This window comes from Dreissena polymorpha, chromosome 6 (assembly GCF_020536995.1).
Source record: "Dreissena polymorpha isolate Duluth1 chromosome 6, UMN_Dpol_1.0, whole genome shotgun sequence".
In the NCBI taxonomy this organism is placed as follows: Eukaryota; Metazoa; Mollusca; class Bivalvia; order Myida; family Dreissenidae; genus Dreissena; species Dreissena polymorpha.
Genome location: NC_068360.1, coordinates 56,638,217 through 56,658,824, shown reverse-complemented (window position 1 = coordinate 56,658,824; position 20,608 = coordinate 56,638,217). Strand labels below are relative to the sequence as shown.

The 20,608-nt window shown below is 42.9% G+C and overlaps 1 protein-coding gene and 1 long non-coding RNA gene across 14 annotated transcripts in view; both read left to right on the top strand.

The window, feature by feature from the left end:
- The window catches only part of LOC127833482 (E3 ubiquitin-protein ligase RBBP6-like), a 39,113-nt gene extending 18,767 nt beyond the window's left edge, over nucleotides 1–20,346 (top strand). For 11 of the 13 annotated variants that reach the window (XM_052358747.1, XM_052358745.1, XM_052358746.1 and 8 more), the window contains 8 exons: nucleotides 1,044–1,081; nucleotides 1,542–1,682; nucleotides 2,164–2,235; nucleotides 2,565–2,684; nucleotides 11,331–11,453; nucleotides 12,269–12,383; nucleotides 12,987–13,141; nucleotides 15,286–20,346. In XM_052358747.1, the coding sequence (XP_052214707.1) occupies nucleotides 1,044–1,081; nucleotides 1,542–1,682; nucleotides 2,164–2,235; nucleotides 2,565–2,684; nucleotides 11,331–11,453; nucleotides 12,269–12,383; nucleotides 12,987–13,141; nucleotides 15,286–18,571 (4,050 nt within the window). In that variant the 3' untranslated portion in view covers nucleotides 18,572–20,346. The other 2 variants (XM_052358748.1, XM_052358758.1) reach the window with 2 other exon arrangements.
- Nucleotides 13,292–14,225, top strand: LOC127833500 (uncharacterized). The gene is made up of 2 exons (XR_008027443.1): nucleotides 13,292–13,908; nucleotides 14,065–14,225. It is a non-coding gene; the product is annotated as an uncharacterized LOC127833500 (long non-coding RNA).
- Nucleotides 20,347–20,608: the final 262 nt, after the last annotated feature.

Here is a 20,608-nt window from a genome sequence, read left to right as displayed (position 1 = left end):
TAATATCTTGGACGAATTAAAATATGAAGCCGGTTGGTTGAAAAACATGGCTGCCAGAGGCAGGGCATTTTTCCTTATATGGCTATTGTAAAACCTTGTTAACACTCTAGAGGCCACATTTATTTTCCGATCTTCGTGAAACTTGGTCAGAAGATTTGTCCCAATAATATCTTGTTATCTCAGGTGAGCGACTTTAGGCCTTTCAGGCCCTCTTGTATTTTTTATGCCCCCAAAGGAGGGCATATAGTGATCTGTCCATCTGTCTTTCTGTCACACTTTGGGTTTAGGTTTCACGTTTAGGTTTCGAAAAATGCTCATAGCTTTTAAGTCGCTTCAGATAGCAACTTAATATTTGGCATGCATGTGTATCTCATTGAGCTGCATATTTTGAGTGGTGAAAGGTCAAGGTCAAAGGTCAAATATATGGCTTCAAAGCGGTGCAGAGGGGGGCATTGTGTTTCGGACAAACACATCTCTTGTTGTCTCTTTTGTCAACTTATTTTCTCTATTTTGTTAGAAATGATGAAATCGAGAAAAGACAATGAACATACTTTTCTAATTAAGAAATGCTTCTCATGTATTGTTGAGGTTAAAAAACGTCCATGTATAGTGTCTAAGTATATTGAAATGTTTTAAGTAGGGTGTTTTTACCTAAAGCTGATGTAAAATTATTTCCTTATATCAGTCATTATAGAAGTCCTCAACATGCATTGTTCAACAAATTGTTCAGCAAATGTAGATGGTGTATTTACAATAAGCTGCATTCTGGAAAATATGGGCTTCACGCATGGGCGTAAAATGTCATCCCAGATAAGCCTGTGCAGTCTAGCCAGGCTAATTAAACACGGCACTTTCGGCCTAAACTGGATTTTTGTTAATAAGAGACCTACATATGAAAAATTATTTAAAAGCTGAAAGTGTAGTGCCTGATTAGTCTGTGGGGACTGCGCAGGCTTACTGGCATGTCCCTTCACACACATGCATTAAGCCCAGTTTTCCCAGAACAAGGCTCCAATAATGACCAACGGTACTCGTTATTACAGGGGCTGATCCACGAAGAAGACTTCCCTGTCCAATATAGGTAATGCTTCGATGTTTGCACATTTGAAAGGAAAATACAGCCACACTTGGGACCCCATATTTATCTGTATATAAAATGTTATAGGTTCAAAAGTATTCTTAAGTCTCTGTTGGTTAATTCAGGCTTAGATGTGCCGTACAAATAAACTGAATTATTATTCCTAAAAGAAATAAAATCTGTGTAATTTATACATTGTTGTCTTGCATTTACTTCATCTCTTATTTCTTAATTATTTGTTTTTAAATTGACTATTGACTATAGTATCAGTCCTGTAAAGTCTCTTGTGTCTTTCTTTCAGTTGACTATTGACTATAGTATCAGTCATGTAAAGTCTCTTGTGTCTTTCTTTCAGTTGACTATTGACTATAGTATCAGTCATGTAAAGTCTCTTGTGTCTTTCTTTCAGTTGACTATTGACTATAGTATCAGTCATTTAAAGTCTCTTGTGTCTTTCTTTCAGGCGAAAGCTTCATATTCGAGGACTTACATTCGACGAGCTTGTAAACTCTATTCTAGGGTTTGCAAACCCTGGCAATGTTACCTACCTGCTTACTTCACTGAGGCAAACCCATGAATCGTCTATGATGCGTGGTCTTCACCGGTAAATACGCACTCAAAATTCCACAACCTTGAAAACACCTGCAGCCATTGCGCTGGCATATTGTGGTACCAGGTTTCAATTTCCAGCCTAAAGCTTTCCCCTCTCTCTGGGATTTTGTTTTCAGGTTTTCGAGCCATATGCCTGTTTGTGTGGTTCGGTTTCAGCCAAAAATAGTTTATTGGAAGAAAGAGCATAAATGAAAATTAGAATAGTTTGCAAAACCAATGTTGGAGGTTTTGAAAGTTGGACAATTAAAAGGTAGATAATTAGTTTTAAACAAAGAACTTTAATAAATCTATATATTTCGTAATGGAAAAAGTATGTTAAGTATTTGTTAATATCAGAAATAAAAAAACCTTGTAACACGTTTTAATCATTGTATGTTATAATGTTTGCATTGATATTACATGTATTATTTTTGTAGATGAAACCTTCAGCTTATTATTATTCTGACACGAAGTGCAAATTTTGTATTTATTAGTTTGGAAATACCAGAGAAGGAATATGCAGAGAACTTGAAGAAACAACAATCACAGAAATGGGCCTACCAATGGTGTGTATTAAAAAAGAAACCATAATTTTCTTCTTATATGGAAAATGTGTGTGAAACTAATTTGTGTAAAAAAGGAATCAGAAAAGGCTTTTCATTGTGGTTATAATGGTGATTTATAAGTATTCAGGACTCTGGATTGGGTGGCTGTCATGACGTCATGATTCTATTTATAATGTGGCTATCATGTTTCTATTTATACTCGTGACCTCATGTATCTATTTATAGGGTGGTTATCATGTCAACTTTTATTAAGGCCTATAGGGTATCTATCATGATGTCATGTTTCTATTTATGGATTGGCTATTATGATGTCATGTTTCTATTTATAGTGTGGCAGAGGGCGTGGCCTTCTTCAAGGAAGGCAAGGAGACGGAGGCAATGCAGAAGCTGAACAAGGCTCTGCAGATCGACACCAACAACGTGGAGGCACTTGTGGCTCGGGGGGCTCTGTAAGTCTGCTCAATGTTCCTAGCTGTGAACCTGGGCACCTCTGTGTAGAGGCACTGTGGCTTGGGGGGCTCTGTAAGTCTGCTCAATGTTGCTAGCTGTGAACGTGGGCACCTCTGTGTAGAGGCACTTGTGGCTCGGGGGGGCTCTGTAAGTCTGCTCAATGTTTCTAACTGTGAACATGGGCACCTCTGTGTAGAGGCACTTGTGGCTCGGGGGGCTCTGTAAGTCTGCTCAATGTTCCTAGCTGTGAACCTGGGCACCTCTGTGTAAAGGCACTGTGGCTTGGGGGGCTCTGTAAGTCTGCTCAATGTTGCTAGCTGTGAACGTGGGCACCTCTGTGTAGAGGCACTTGTGGCTCGGGGGGGGCTCTGTAAGTAAGTCTGCTCAATGTTTCTAGCTGTGAACCTGGGCACCTCTGTGTAAAGGCACTGTGGCTTGGGGGGCTCTGTAAGTCTGCTCAATGTTGCTAGCTGTGAACGTGGGCACCTCTGTGTAGAGGCACTTGTGGCTCGGGGGGGCTCTGTAAGTCTGCTCAATGTTTCTAGCTGTGAACGTGTGCACCTCTGTGTAGAGGCACTTGTGGCTCGGGGGGCTCTGTAAGTCTGCTGCTCAATGTTTCTAGCTGTGAATGTGGGCACCTCTGTGTAGAGGCACTTGTGGCTCGGGGGGCTCTGTAAGTCTGCTCAATGTTCCTAGCTGTGAACCTGGGCACCTCTGTGTAAAGGCACTGTGGCTTGGGGGGCTCTGTAAGTCTGCTCAATGTTGCTAGCTGTGAACGTGGGCACCTCTGTGTAGAGGCACTTGTGGCTCGGGGGGGCTCTGTAAGTAAGTCTGCTCAATGTTTCTAGCTGTGAACCTGGGCACCTCTGTGTAAAGGCACTGTGGCTTGGGGGACTCTGTAAGTCTGCTCAATGTTGCTAGCTGTGAACGTGGGCACCTCTGTGTAGAGGCACTTGTGGCTCGGGGGGCTCTGTAAGTCTGCTCAATGTTTCTAGCTGTGAACGTGTGCACCTCTGTGTAGAGGCACTTGTGGCTCGGGGGGCTCTGTAAGTCTGCTGCTCAATGTTTCTAGCTGTGAATGTGGGCACCTCTGTGTAGAGGCACTCCGGGCTCGGGGGGCTCTGTAAGTCTGCTCAATGTTTCTAGCTGTGAACGTGGGCACCTCTGTGTAGAGGCACTTGTGGCTCGGGGGGCTCTGTAAGTCTGCTCAATGTTCCTAGCTGTGAACGTGGGCACCTCTGTGTAGAGGCACTTGTGGCTCGGGGGGCTCTGTAAGTCTGCTCAATGTTTCTAGCTGTGAACGTGGGCACCTCTGTGTAGAGGCACTTGTGGCTCGGGGGGCTCTGTAAGTCTGCTCAATGTTTCTAGCTGTGAACGTGGGCACCTATGTGTAGAGGCACTTGTGGCTCGGGGGGCTCTGTAAGTCTGCTCAATGTTTCTAGCTGTGAACGTGGGCACCTATGTGTAGAGGCACTTGTGGCTCGGGGGGCTCTGTAAGTCTGCTCAATGTTCCTAGCTGGGAACAAGGGCACCTCTGTGTAGAGGCACTTGTGGCTCGGGGGGCTCTGTAAGTCTGCTCAATGTTTCTAGCTGTGAACCTGGGCACCTCTGTGTAGAGGCACTGTGGCTTGGGGGGCTCTGTAAGTCTGCTCAATGTTTCTAGCTGTGAACGTGGGCACCTCTGTGTAGAGGCACTTGTGGCTCGGGGGGCTCTGTAAGTCTGCTCAATGTTTCTAGCTGTGAACCTGGGCACCTCTGCGTAGAGGCACTTGTGGCTCGGGGGGCTCTGTAAGACTGCTCAATGTTTCTAGCTGTGAACGTGGGCATCTCTGTGTAGAGGCACTCGGGGCTCGGGGGGCTCTGTAAGTCTGCTCAATGTTCCTAGCTGGGAACACGGGCACCTCTGTGTAGAGGCACTTGTGGCTCTGGGGGCTCTGTAAGTCTGCTCAATGTTCCTAGCTGGGAACACGGGCACCTCTGTGTAGAGGCACTTGTGGCTCGGGGGGCTCTGTAAGTCTGCTCAATGTTCCTAGCTGTGAACGTGGGCACCTCTGTGTAGAGGCACTTGTGGCTCGGGGGGCTCTGTAAGTCTGCTCAATGTTTCTAGCTGTGAACGTGGGCACCTCTGTGTAGAGGCACTCCGGGCTCGGGGGGCTCTGTAAGTCTGCTCAATGTTTCTAGCTGTGAACGTCGGCAACTCTGTGTAGAGGCACTCGGGGCTCGGGGGGCTCTGTAAGTCTGCTCATTGTTTCTAGCTGTGAACGTGGGCACCTCTGTGTAGAGGCACTTGTGGTTCGGGGTGCTCTGTAAGTCTGCTCAATGTTTCTTGCTGTGAATGTGGGCACCTCTGTGAAGAGGCAATCGTGGCTCAGGGGGCTCTGTAAGTCTGCTCAATGTTTCTAGCTGTGAACCTGGGCACCTCTGTGTAGAGGCACTTGTGGCTGGGGGGGCTCTGTAAGTCTGCTCAATGTTTCTAGCTGTGAACCTGGGCACCTCTGTGTATAGGCACTTGTGGCTCGGGGGGCTCTGGAAGTCTGCTCAATGTTTCTAGCTGTGAACCTGGGCACCTCTGTGTAGAGGCACTTGTGGCTCGGGGGGCTCTGTAAGTCTGCTCAATGTTTCTAGCTGTGAATGTGGGCACCTCTGTGTAGAGGCACTTGTGGCTCGGGGGGCTCTGTAAGTCTGCGCAATGTTTCTAGCTGTGAACGTGGGCACCTCTGTGTAGAGGCACTTGTGGCTCGGGGGGCTCTGTAAGTCTGCTCAATGTTTCTAGCTGTGAACGCGGGCACCTATGTGTAGAGGCACTTGCGGCTTGGGGGGCTCTGTAAGTCTGCTCAATGTTTCTAGCTGTGAATGTGGGCACCTCTGTGTAGAGGCACTTGTGGCTCGGGGGGCTCTGTAAGTCTGCTCAATGTTTCTAGCTGTGAACGTGGGCACCTCTGTGTAGAGGCACTTGTGGCTCGGGGGGCTCTGTAAGTCTGCTCAATGTTTCTAGCTGTGAACGCGGGCACCTATGTGTAGAGGCACTTGTGGCTCGGGGGGCTCTGTAAGTCTGCTCAATGTTTCTAGCTGTGAACCTGGGCATCTCTGCGTAGAGGCACTTGTGGCTCTGGGGGCTCTGTAAGTCTGCTCAATGTTTCTAGCTGTGAATGTGGGCACCTCTGTGTAGAGGCACTCGGGGCTCGGGGGGCTCTGTAAGACTGCTCAATGTTTCTAGCTGTGAACCTGGGCACCTCTGTGTAGAGGCACTTGTGGCTCGGGGGGCTCTGTAAGACTGCTTAATGTTTCTAGCTGTGAACGTGGGCACCTCTGTGTAGAGGCACTCGGGGCTCGGGAGGCTCTGTAAGTCTGCTCAATGTTCCTAGCTGGGAACACAGGCACCTCTGTGTAGAGGCACTTGTGGCTCGGGGGGCTCTGTAAGTCTGCTCAATGTTTCTAGCTGTGAATGTGGGCACCTCTGTGTAGAGGCACTTGTGGCTCGGGGGGCTCTGTAAGACTGCTCAATGTTTCTAGCTGTGAACGTGGGCACCTCTGTGTAGAGGCACTCGGGGCTCGGGAGGCTCTGTAAGTCTGCTCAATGTTCCTAGCTGGGAACACAGGCACCTCTGTGTAGAGGCACTTGTGGCTCGGGGGGCTCTGTAAGTCTGCTCAATGTTCCTAGCTGTGAACGTGGACACCTCTGTGTAAAGGCACTTGTGGCTCGGGGGGCTCTGTAAGTCTGCTCAATGTTTCTAGCTGTGAACGTGGGCACCTCTGTGTATAGGCACTTGCGGCTTGGGGGGCTCTGTAAGTCTGCTCAATGTTCCTAGCTGGGAACACGGGCACCTCTGTGTAGAGGCACTTGTGGCTCGGGGGGCTCTGTAAGTCTGCTCAATGTTCCTAGCTGTGAACGTGGGCACCTCTGTGTAGAGGCACTTGTGGCTCGGGGGGCTCTGTAAGTCTGCTCAATGTTTCTAGCTGTGAACCTGGGCACCTCTGTGTAGAGGCACTTGTGGCTCGGGGGGCTCTGTAAGTCTGCTCAATGTTTCTAGCTGTGAACGTGGGCACCTCTGTGTAGAGGCACTCGGGGCTCGGGGGGCTCTGTAAGTCTGCTCAATGTTTCTAGCTGTGAACGTCGGCAACTCTGTGTAGAGGCACTCTGGGCTCGGGGGGCTCTGTAAGTCTGCTCATTGTTTCTAGCTGTGAACGTGGGCACCTCTGTGTACAGGCACTTGTGGCTCAGGGTGCTCTGTAAGTCTGCGCAATGTTTCTAGCTGTGAACGTGGGCATCTCTGTGTAGAGGCACTTGTGGCTCGGGGGGCTCTGTAAGTCTGCTCAATGTTTCTAGCTGTAAATGTGGGCACCTATGTGTAGAGGCACTTGCAGCTTGGGGGGCTCTGTAAGTCTGCTCAATGTTTCTAGCTGTGAATGTGGGCACCTCTGTGTAGAGGCACTTGTGGCTCGGGGGGCTCTGTAAGTCTGCTCAATGTTTCTAGCTGTGAACGTGGGCACCTCTGTGTAGAGGCACTTGTGGCTCGGGGGGCTCTGTAAGTCTGCTCAATGTTTCTAGCTGTGAACGTGGGCACCTATGTGTAGAGGCACTTGCGGCTTGGGGGGCTCTGTAAGTCTGCTCAATGTTTCTAGCTGTGAACGTGGGCACCTCTGTGTAGAGGCACTTGCGGCTCGGGGGGCTCTGTTAGTCTGCACAATGTTTCTAGCTGTGAACGTGGGCATCTCTGTGTAGAGGCACTTGTGGCTCGGGGGGCTCTGTAAGTCTGCTCAATGTTTCTAGCTGTGAACGTGGGCACCTCTGTGTAGAGGCACTCGGGGCTCGGGGGGCTCTGTAAGTCTGCTCAATGTTTATAGCTGTGAACGTGGGCACCTCTGTGTAGAGGCACTTGTGGCTCGGGGGGCTCTGTAAGTCTGCTCAATGTTTATAGCTGGGAACACGGGCACCTCTGTGTAGAGGCACTTGTGGCTCTGGGGGCTCTGTAAGTCTGCTCAATGTTCCTAGCTGTGAACGTGGGCATCTCTGTGTAGAGGCACTTGTGGCTCGGGGGGCTCTGTAAGTCTGCTCAATGTTTCTAGCTGTGAACCTGGGCACCTCTGTGTAGAGGCACTGTGGCTTGGGGGGCTCTGTAAGTCTGCTCAATGTTTCTAGCTGTGAACGTGGGCACCTCTGTGTAGAGGCACTTGTGGCTCGGGGGGCTCTGTAAGTCTGCTCAATGTTTCTAGCTGTGAACCTGGGCACCTATGTGTAGAGGCACTTGTGGCTCGGGGGGCTCTGTAAGTCTGCTCAATGTTTCTAGCTGTGAACCTGGGCACCTATGTGTAGAGGCACTTGTGGCTCGGGGGGCTCTGTAAGTCTGCTCAATGTTTCTAGCTGTGAACCTGGGCACCTCTGTGTAGAGGCACTGTGGCTTGGGGGGCTCTGTAAGTCTGCTCAATGTTTCTAGCTGTGAACGTGGGCACCTCTGTGTAGAGGCACTTGTGGCTCGGGGGGCTCTGTAAGTCTGCTCAATGTTTCTAGCTGTGAACGTGGGCACCTATGTGTAGAGGCACTTGCGGCTTGGGGGGCTCTGTTAGTCTGCTCAATGTTTCTAGCTGTGAACGTGGGCACCTCTGTGTAGAGGCACTTGCGGCTCGGGGGGCTCTGTAAGTCTGCTCAATGTTTCTAGCTGAACCTGGGCACCTCTGTGTAGAGGCACTTGTGGCTCTGGGGGCTCTGTAAGTCTGCTCAATGTTTCTAGCTGTGAACCTGGGCACCTCTGTGTAGAGGCACTTGCGGCTTGGGGGGCTCTGTAAGACTGCTCAATGTTTCTAGCTGTGAACCTGGGCACCTCTGTGTAAAGGCACTTGTGGCTCTGGGGGCTCTGTAAGTCTGCTCAATGTTTCTAGCTGTGAACCTGTGTAGAGGCACTTGTGGCTTGGGGGGCTCTGTTAGTCTGCTCAATGTTTCTAGCTGTGAACCTGGGCACCTCTGTGTAGAGGCACTTGTGGCTCTGGGGGCTCTGTAAGTCTGCTCAATGTTTCTAGCTGTGAACCTGGGCACCTCTGTGTAGAGGTACTTGTGGCTCGGGGGGCTCTGTGAGACTGCTCAATGTTTCTAGCTGTGAACGTGGGCATCTCTGTGTAGAGGCACTTGTGGCTCTGGGGGCTCTGTAAGTCTGCTCAATGTTTCTAGCTGTGAACGTGGGCATCTCTGTGTAGAGGCACTTGTGGCTCGGGGGGCTCTGTAAGTCTACTCAATGTTTCTAGCTGTGAACGTGGGCACCTCTGTCCCCGTTTATGTTGTAAGTCCCCTACCAGTGAAATCAGAGGGGACTTTAAGTTCACCCCTGGTCTGTCCATCCATCTGGCTGTCTGAATCTGGGTCCTGCAATAACTACAAATGTATGTAAGCTAGGTTGGCGAGCAATACAGGGAAGGTGCATGTTATTTCATGTTTGTGATACAAACATTGTGATTGCTTTTTAAACAGAAATAATTGAAATTGTGCAAGATGTCTGGATTCGGAAATAATGCAAAGAGTACTTAGGCAGCGTTCTAGATAAGCTGCGTATCAGCGTAATAAACGCATTAGAAATATCAAGATATGCTCAATTTATCATTTCTGTGCGTACATTTAAGCAAGCCAATCTGGAGTTAAGCAAATGATGTAAATTCTCTGCGTACAACGGAAACAAAAATATAAACAGCTGATTGTCTTTCGCCAAAATATGAGACTGGTTATCATAAAAATTAGAGCTAATTTATGCGCTGGATTGTAGAAATAGTTAGCCAGTCGGTATGTATACTCTGAATCATCGAGACGCATGGTAAATTGAGTATTGATTTTTTAAACAGAGAGTCAAGTGCTTATGTGTTTATTAAATTACATGAAGAGGTCAGCATGGCTTTTTAGACACAAAAACAAATTACTTCTCAAAGTAAAATTCATTCTTTTCTATATGGCAAAAGTTGTATCAAGTAAAAACATTGTACTGCCAATACTGAATGATTTAATTTTTTTTGTTATCAAATCAAAAAGGCCACACTTAAACGCTAATAAAACAACTGTGTAAAGTTGGCAAAAACTATTTCCGTGGCTCTCGGTGGTAGAAGCCTATAAACCAAGGACAGTCAAAAAACAAAAAACACTAAGAAACCTACTACTAATAAAGAACACACATATTTAATGGTTTATCGTGTTTAACATGATTAAAGTAGTGTGTCTCTACCCGGGCTATATTCTTGTTTTACTTTTAGCAAATTACCCTTCAAGCAAGGCAAAATTTGACCATTTACCCCCATGCTTTTAAAAGTGGGGGTATTTACCCCCATGGGTCAAAAATGATCTATAACGCTGTTAGGCTAGGTTAAATATAGGGGATATGCAGGGGTTTTATTCAGTCAAACATTTTTCTAGCTAAAGAAAGAATTGAAAACTAAAATCTGAATCCTGCCATAAGGTGAAGTACTTAAGTTTGGTTGATAAAATTATGGAAATCCTGGTTTAACTCCGATAATATTAATCTGTTTGGAAACTGCCAAAAAACTCTTGTTTTTTTTATTTCTAAAAAGGTAACAATATTGAATTATGAAGTGCAATGAATTCCCAGGGTGCAGGATCATGTGGCTTTGTGTGGTTCACATTTAAACTTTAATTGACGTTTACACACTGGAAAGTAGTGCTTTTATTTCAAATGACTTTTTAAAACAATTTTTCTTAAGAATTTCAACTAGTGTATAAAAGACAGTTTTTATGACGCTTATGGCAATGTGAAATACATCAGCATAACTTTATTTAATAAGTCTTGGCATAAATTTGGATGTGTACCGCATTCATGTACAGGGTTATGCTGCACGCAACATGAATTTTTGGCACCAATTTCAGACATAGTCAAGGATTTATTATTTAATCTTAAGATGTCGGCACAAACTGCAAGAAAAAATGCAAGAAATATAGTTTGCTTCACCTTCTGTTTGTAAACGGTTGTTTGTCATTAGATTTTATATCAATTGATTAACCTTTTACCACGAAACGTATTTTGACGTATGTGTGGTCCCTTAGAAAGTAATATTTAATTAAAGACCTTTCTTACTAGAATCAAGTTTTTAAAGCTTCATTTCTAATCCTTAGATACTGATCAGCAGCAGACAGATTGTGTTGTTGTGTTTAAAGCACATGTCCATATGTGAGTGTTGTTATGTTTTAAAGCACATGATCATATGTGAGCGTTGTTATGTTTTAAAGCACATGATAGTTTGAGAATGTTGGTGTGTTTTAAAGCACATGTGAGTGTTTTAATTTTTTAAAGCACACACTCATGTGAGTGTTGTGTTTTAATGCACAATATCATAATGAGTGTTGTTGTATTTTAAAGCACAAGATAATAATGAGTGTTGTTGGTTTTTAAAGCATAAGATCATAATGAGTGCTGTTGTATTTTAAAGCACAAGATCATAATGAATGTTGTTGTGTTGTAAAGCACAAGATCATATTTTGTTGCTGTGTTTGAAAGCACGTGATCGTATGTGAGTGTTGTTGTGCTTTAAAACACAAGAGCATACATGAGTGTTATTGTGTTTTAAAGCATCATATGTTAATGTTGTTTTGTTTCAGGTATGCAAACACAGAAAATTACTCCAAGGCTCTATCATATGTTAATGTTGTTTTGTTTCAGGTATGCAAACACAGAGAATTACTCCAAGGCTCTACAGGATTTTGAGGAAGCCTTGAAATTTAACTCTAAACATCCAAATGCAATCAAGTACATGCATGAAACTCTCCTGGCTAAGGGAAAACTGTACGTATATGTTATATAATATAGGCATGTAAGAACATTTTACAAAATTGAAATAGAACAAAGAGAGAGTTTCATTCAATACCATAAACTCCCAGACTATTTATTAAAGTTACTTTGATCCATGTGTTTGTACGAATTGTTTTAAACCACAAGTTAACGCATAATGTTACTCTTGATTACAAAGAAAAACATAAATGTTTAGGTTAAGTTGAGTACATTATTTTGTAACAACATTACTGTATGTGTCTGTATATTGGTACAAAAAGGTATTAGGGTCTTATCCAAGACCGGATTGTCTTTAACCCTTTCAGTGCTGAAACCGAATTTTCAAGGCCTTTGCAAACAGTTTGGATCCAGATGAGACTACATAAAGTGTGGCGTCTCATCAGGATCCAAACTGTTTGCTATTCTGATATATTTCTGTGAAAAAAATCGAAGGAAATGCTAATTTAAGAAATTCAGCAGACGACATTTTAGCAGACAACAAATTTCCCAGCATTCAAAGGGTTAAGGGTTTAGACAGTAACAAACAAGCACCAGACTACTGCTGCTCAGCAGTTTCCACATTTAACCTCTGATAAGCCTCGTTCAGGGAAACTTGGGCTGAATTCATGTCTGTAAAGTGTCATCCCAGATCAGCCTGTGCAGTGTGCACAGGCTAATCAGGGACAACACTTTCTGCTTTTATGGAATTCTTCATATTTAAAGAAAACATGCGGTCTAGACTGCACATGCTTATCTGGATGACACTTTAAGCACATGCATTTAGCCTGATTTACCCAGAAGGCTCTTCACCTCTGATTATGTTGTTTCAGACACGAGGATGAGAAGGATTATGGCCAGGCAAAGGAGTGCTACCAGCGAGCCCTGGACATGATGCCTGAAAGCCAGGAGGCCAGGGAATCCCTGAGATATGTCCAGTACAAGATGGTATGTACCAGTAGGGCAGTGTTGTAACATTTAAGCCTCATTCTGTGAAAATTATGCTAAATGCATTTGCATTAAATGGCATCTCAGATAAGCCTGTGTAGTCCACAGAACAACATTTTGGCGTTTATGGAATTTTTTGTTTAAAAGGGAGTCTCTCTTTTACAAAATTCAGTCTCTGTTGAGAGTGACGTACATAAATTTAGACCAGTTTTTCATAGAAACAGACTCATTTGATTCTCATTGTCTGTTATAAAAACTGAGTTCCATTTTGAAAATATAATAAATCATTTTAAATTGCGCAATATTTCCAAAATCCAACTTCAAAGTGAGGGAAATTCAAACTTTACCCCAAACTTAAAGCAATCGTTTTAATAAGTAATGATTCAGAGTTGCAATAGGTTTGAGGTATAATGACACAACTTAAGGTGAAAATCAGTAGTAAAAATTAAATAATAAAGTATGTATATATCCCATCAATGTTTGTCTGTACATAATTATTTTGCATAATGGCATAATCCTCTGAAAAAGCCTTACCAAATCAATAAACTTCCATGTTCAAACTTTAATGTTCAAAAGTAATTTAAAGCCCTGTTTTTCATCAAGGACAAAGCGGAGGGAAAGTTAAACAAAGAAGAACGTAAAGATGAACGCAAGAAGGAACGCACGCCTTCCCCTGTGTACAAGGAAGATCCCGACCCCTCACTGCCCTTCAAAGAGACCACAGATACATTGAAGAAACTGATACGAGATGAGCACAGGTCTGTATCATAGCTGGCTTGAAAGGAGATTATTGCAAAGTTTCATGAGCATTTGCAATTTTTCATCTTAACTCTGATTTTTATACGCCCGTATAAAATACGGGACGTATTATGTGAAACCCCTTGGCGGGCGGCGGGCGGGCGGCGGGCGGGCGGCGGGCGGCGGGCGGAAGGCATCACTTTGTCCGGACTCTAATTCAAATTGTATTCATCCGATCTTCACCAAACTTGGTCAGCAGTTGCATCTAGTTGATATCTAGGCCAAGTTCGAATATGGGTCATGCCGGGTCAAAAACTAGGTCATAGGGTCAATAAGTGCATTTTCAAAGGGGCCACTTTGTCCGGACTCTATTTCAAATTGTATTCATCCGATCTTCACCAAACTTGGTCAGCAGTTGCATCTAGTTGATATCTAGGCCAAGTTCGAATATGGGTCATGCCGGGTCAAAAACTAGGTCATAGGGTCAATAAGTTCATTTTCAAAGGGGCCACTTTGTCCGGACTCTATTTCAAATTGTATTCATCCGATCTTCACCAAACTTGGTCAGCAGTTGCATCTAGTTGATATCTAGGCCAAGTTCGAATATGGGTCATGCCGGGTCAAAAACTAGGTCATAGGGTCAATAAGTGCATTTTCAAAGGGGCCACTTTGTCCGGACTCTATTTCAAATTGTATTCATCCGATCTTCACCAAACTTGGTCAGCAGTTGCATCTAGTTGATATCTAGGCCAAGTTCGAATATGGGTCATGCCGGGTCAAAAACTAGGTCATAGGGTCAATAAGTGCATTTTCAAAGGGGCCACTTTGTCCGGACTCTATTTCAAATTGTATTCATCCGATCTTCACCAAACTTGGTCAGCAGTTGCATCTAGTTGATATATAGGCCAAGTTCGAATATGGGTCATGCCGGGTCAAAAACTAGGTCATAGGGTCAATTAGTGCATTTTCAACGGCGCCACTTTGTCCGGACTCTAATTCAAATTGTATTCATCCGATCTTCACCAAATTTGGTCAGAAGTTGTGTCTAGATGATATGTAGGTCAAGTTCAAATATGGGTCATGCCGGGTCAAAAACTAGGTCACGAGGTTACTTAGTGCATTTCAAGCATTTAGCATGGTGTCCGCTCTCTAATTGAAGTAGTTTTCATCTGATCTTCACCTAATTTGGTCAGAAGTTGTGTCTAGATGATATGTAGGTCAAGTTTGAACATGGGTCATGCCGGGTCAAAAACGAGGTCACATAGTGCATTTCAAGCATTAAGCATGTTGTCCGCTCTTTAATTGAAGTAGTTTTCATCTGATCTTCACCAAATTTAGTCAGATGTTACATCTAAGTGATATCTAGGTCAAGTTCAAATATGGGTCATGCCGGGTCAATAACTAGGTCTTGAGGACACTTTCAAGCATTGAGCATGGTGTCCAAAACCCTCGAACGGGCGTATCTTGTGACAGTTTGGCACTCTTGTTTTAGATTTAAATTTCACTAAGCAGAGCACAAGTTGGTCTGTTCACAAATGTAGGTACTCTCAAATCTCAGATATAGGAATATTTACATGTTCTGTTTCAAACTCAGCGTTTTGTCCGACTCAAAACTAGAAAAAAACACACACTTTCTGTAATCACCAAATTGAACATGATGTAACCTCTTCTAAAAAATTAAGAAAAAAAAAACAACTTAAGACAGAATGTTGACTTAAGTACGCTAATGATGATAGGCCCTTATCAAGAGTCTTTACCTTAGAAATTATCTTGAGGTTATAAAGAAAACTAGTACCAGTATTTTTTCAATTAAGTAACAGTTTTGTCAAGGTAATTTTCCTTACAAAATTGTCGTAAAAGTAAAAACTAAGAAAACAAGTTCTATGTGAACACTTTTATTATTGTCTTGTGTTTTTTTTTTGCTGACTTTGCAATTGAAACATTTCATAGTGGCAAATAAAATTAATACTTAGAAGATTTTATGTAGATTTTTAGTTATTTGATGGTAAAGAATATTGAACAAAAAACTAAATGCTTCCCGTGCACTAGTCAATATAATAAACTAAAAATATACAAATAAAAAATAGTATCCCACTGAACTTTTCCACACCAAACCTATTGTTAAACTAAATGAATATTCAGATTTGCTTTTCATTCTTTTAAGGTCTAGAAAAAGGCATGCCTACGACAGCAGACTTCCAGAGGAAGAGAAAATCGATCAAAAACCCAGAAAGCACAGGTCAAGGTCATCCTCGAGTAGGTCAAGGTCAGGGAGTCTTTCAAGGTCAAAGGTCAAATCAAAAGGTCATAAAGAGGAGTATAGCAAAGATTCTAAGACCTTTACACGCAAGTCAAGGTCACCAAAATATGAGTATGGAAAAGAAAGGGATGCGTCGGAGTACTTTGACTATTCTCTGAAGAAGGTCAGAAGATCTGGATTCAGGGAGAGTCCAACAAGAAATATGTTGCCGGAGAAAGACATCGAGAGAAGTAGCTACCAAAGAAGCTCCGAGAAAAAAGATTTTGATCCTCGGAAAGGATACCATGCTGACAGGGAGAGGTACATGGAAAAGGGCATCAGGAAATCAGAGACTCCAGAACGGAGAAGTTCCAGGAAGGAAAGCCAGTCTCCAAGGGATCTTGCAGGCGGCTTGAATCCTGTGAGAGTGAAAAGAGAGAGCAGACGAAGCGAAACCCCAACCAAGGACGAGGTTGCAGATCGACTTGGGTTGGAGGATATTTCGCCAGAAGACCACAATGCAAGGAATGAGGACTACAAGCTATTGCTTTACAGGAAAAGGGAAGAGGATTACAAGTTTAGGGAGGCGCAGAAACGACGCGAAAGTGGCGAGTATTTTGAAAAGGATAGGAGTGGGAGAGATAGGGCTGGAAGAGGGGATCAATTTTTATCTGAACGTGGAATGGCTAAGAATGCAAGTGCTGACGGTGACAGGCAGGAAAGCAGGGGATCATACGAAAGAAGGTGGTATGATCCGTCTCGCGAGGAAAGATATCCTGGTGGAGAAACATCGGGGAGGTTACGAGAGAAAGAAGAAGCGGAGTATGCTGAAAGAAGAATTGTTTCCATTGATAAAAGAAATAAAGCGGATTGGGAGGACCGTGAGTATGATTCCAAGGACAGAAACATGGCTTCAAATGAGCAGCGCTCTTCTAGGGACAACAGGCATTATCACGAGACCGACTCCCCAAGTCTTGAAAAACGAGGAATTGTGCTCGGCAAAGGGTCTTCGAGAAAAGATTCAAAGTCACCAAGGGATATTGGAGATAGAAGCCTGCAGAAAACTTTTTCATATCCCAGAAGTAGGTCAAGGTCACCGGCACAAGATGGGAAGTCGCCAGTTAGAGTGATCAAGATGAAGCCTAAAGGTCAGGATATTTCCCAAGGCAACAAAGGTCAAGACCAGGTTGAAGCCCAGAGCAGCAAAGGTCAAGATGAAGAAGTAAAACCAAAGGATGACATTTTCCGCGAGAGTGGAGAGCCAGCTCATGATGCTGACAAAGCTAAGAATCAGTTTGCTACATATGTTCCCAGGTCTGTTAAGCTTAAAAACAACCCCGAGAAAAGTCAAAATCCAGAACGACTTCCGTCAGGTGACCAGATCGCTTATGATGATGGCAAGGGACAAATGCCTTCAAAAGAGAATGCTAACCACTTTGAAAGGCATCCATCAAAGGATGACAGTGAGCATTTATTGGAATCAAGAACTGTAAAGATGAAACCACTTTCGGAACTGAATGTGGACAACGATCCTAGATTCAAATTCCAAGCCATCAGAACACCAGACCAAAAAAGGCCAAGTTCAAGGCATTCATCATCTCGCGAGGGATCCCGAAGTGGCAAGGCCAAATACGACCCTTTTAGACGCTCTGAATCTAGGTCAAGGTCACAAAGCGTCGACATGCAAAAGTCGCGGACATCAAAGACGCGGAGAAGTAGCAGTGAGAGCTCAAGATCGAGAAGTCGCAGTCGTAAGAAGTTAAGATCTCGAAGCGGAAGTTCTAGCTCTGGGGACAGTAGATCTGGCGGAAGACGCAAGCGATCCAGGTCTGATTCTAGAGACGCTTACAGCAAAAGGTCAAGGTCAGAAAGTAGGTCACCTTACAGTAAATCAAAGAGTCCAGGAGGAAAAAGGTCGGAGCCTGTTGTTGTACCAGAAATCGTGAGTCGATGGGATAGTCCAAAGGAGAAAAAAAGTAGGTGGGAAGGTCAGAATTTCAAGCCGGAATCATTCAAGAAGGTTGATTCTAAGGTGGATACAGGCGCTGTTCAATTATTTCCTATTATTTCCTCATCTCCACCACCGCATAGAAGCATGAAGCCAGAGGAAAAGAAAAAGTTGGACGAGAAATGGAAGGAGCTGAAACCTTTAAAATTAGATCCAGAGGAAAGCAAGCAAATGGAATTACAGGACATTGTTAAACAACGGGCTGCTGAAGTTGCTGCTAAAATAAGCACTAAGTTCATTCCACTTCCACCAAGTAATGAACCAGATAGAGAGCTTAAAGAGAAAGTTGCTATGGCTTCAAAAAAGATAAACCAGTTGATACAGCCGGAGAAAGAAAGGGAAAAGAAGACATTCAAATGGGAGAGCAACTCTGATAGCGAAGTGGATGAAAAGAAGAGGAAATCGGTCGTTAACAAAAGGGAAGATTCAGTGAAGAAAAGGAGTAGATCATCATCTTCTGAGAGTAGCCGACGCAGTAAAAGGAGGTCAGGCTCAGACAGTCGTTCCCGATCACGAAGCAGAGACAGGAGATCTAAATCACGATCTGAAAGTAGGAGCAAAAGCAGGAGTAGAAGCAGAAGCCGCAGCAGGAGTAGAGACAGAAGATACAAGTCAAGGTCCCGAAGCAAGGATCGACGTAGATATAGAAGTCGCAGTAGGTCAAACGAAGGCAGATCAAGCAAGGATTATTATCGCCGGCGATCAAACGAGGACAGAAGACGTGACCAAACGGAGTATTACGGGGGAGGGAGAAGAGGATCGGGAGACCAGCGGGTATTCTGGTTTCACAAGAATAATGATTACCATGGTGATAATAAAGATGGAGGATACAAGCCATGGTTACGAGGTGGGAGGGGAAGGGGGAGATTCCGTGGGGGGTACAGGCCCTGGATCCCCAGGGGAAGGGGCCGTGGTCGAGGGAGGGGTTGGGTTGATTACAATAAACAGGATTCACACAGTTACCGCGGCGAGGAAAACCAGGGCTGGTCCGATGATCATTACCACCATGCGGATGTGAAATCAAAATGGGAAAAAGAGGAGGACCAAGTTGAAGAGGAGGAAAGTGGTAAGGGAGAAGATGGGTCCGATGCCACCAAACCACAGGAAACCCTCAATGAGCTTGAGGAGTTTTATCACAAGCTGAAGACAGACAAGAAGAGGAAGCCCATAGATGTTCCTGAGGAAAAGAAGGAGGTTGCATAAGTGGTGATTGGAACTTTCTTACACTTCTGTTAATTTAGTATTCATAAGTGTTTTTTTGCACTGATATTCTTACTGATTGAAATGTGCTTCGACAATTACTTGTTTTGTGATTTTTCTCTGTTTGCTTTAAAAGATGTTTATATAATTATGGTTTATGATTGTTTGTTTAGTGACATTGTATTATGGAGGATTTGGTAGTTGCTGACAACATTGCAGCTGTGTCATTGACCTGCAATTACTGCATGGACTGCACAGGCTTATCTTGGACAACACTTTACAAACATGGATTAAGACTGGTTTTTGCAGAGTACAGGTCATTTAAAAAAATGTCAGTATAGAAAAAGACATTAGTTTTGTTAGTCAGTAGGAGAGAAGATTATAAATGTTTAGCTGCCATGGGTTAGTGTTTCTTTAAATTGTATATTTGACAGAATACAGTACAAAGTATTGTTTAAATTTGCCTGTATGTACCAACTACATACTTTGCTTAAGTTTTCTGCCAGTCCTCAGTGAGTGCTATGGGGGACAATCCTCTTTCGAATTGATGCTGTTTTTAAATCTTTTTATTAATCAGAACTTTAAATATTTTTTTATTTTCAGTTAATTTGCTGCCTCTATAAAAAAAACATTACAATTCATACAATTATGTTAATTAATTTTAATTTATCAATCATTGTGTTTTTCTATTCATGTTGATGCATTTTAGTAAACTTGTTTAGATTTTGGATGAATGACATTGGACGTTATACATGCATGTATTTATGCATTGGATGATAGTTTAGTGAATATTTAGTGTTTTAAGTGCCATTACTTGTTTTAAATACTTTTTTGCAGCGAATATTATGTTTTAAAGTAGCGATTGAGAGTTCACTTTCAGCAATTAACATTTCATAAATCAACCATTAGTGTAAAAATAGTCATTAGCATATCTTAAATACCATAAACATGATGGTAAGTAGATATTTGGTAGAATGAATATTTGATTTGTTTATTATGTTATTTATTTAATTTTCAAGAAGGAATACATTAATGTATGTTAATTTGTTTAAGGAAGAAACTTAAGAGATTTTGTCATTACTTAAACTGCAAGGTTTACAAGTAAAATTTGTATTGAAACTTGCTAATTACAGGTTGTTGTTTTTATGCCCCCTAATGGAAAGATCGGGGGCATATTGTTTTTGGCCTGTCTGTTTGTCATTCATTGTGTGTGTCCCAAAACGTTAACATTGGTTAAAGTTTGGTCATAACTATTTTTGAATATTGAAGATAGAAACTTGATATTTGGCATCCATGTGTATCTCATGAAGCTGCACATTTTGAGTGGTGAAAGGTCAAGGTCATCCTTCAAGGTCAAAAGTAAAAAAATGCAATCCAAGGGAAGTAAAAAGCTTTAAAAGGGAGATAATTTCTAAGCCTGCCAAATGATATATTAAAATTTTATTTCAAAGTGACGCAATAGGGGGCATTGTATTTCTGACAAACACATCTCTTGTTTCTACATTTAATCAAGATAAGAAATTAAAATGAAGAAACAATAGTATAATAATGTCTTCAAATATTTAGGTGTTCTAGTTAAATTATAAAAATATTTAAGTTTACTTTTTATGTGATTCTTCGAAAATATTGCTTTTTTTATTTGGATAACACTTTGTTGGTTTAAATCCATTTGAAAAAGTATGTGTGCATATTTCTGATACCATTCAATCATGTTTGTGTTTTCAACACTAACCACTTGCCTTTGTATGTAATACAGGAATAAATTGATTCAAACTTAACATTTGTATTTGTACTTACAGGTTTCTTCGACATGTTTGACGTTGAAAATATATTCTAAATCTTGAATCAAGTTTCGGGTTTAAAATATTAATTAGGTAATGAAAAACCAATAACCCGATGACCATGAAAAAACTGAAGTGGTTGGACTATGGTTTCTACTGTTTGAACCTTCAGTTGGTTTGATAGAAATATCATGTATGTTCTTAGAAGGATGCAATTACTATTTATTGCAAATCTTTTCCAGCTTGTCAGTGTAGTTAA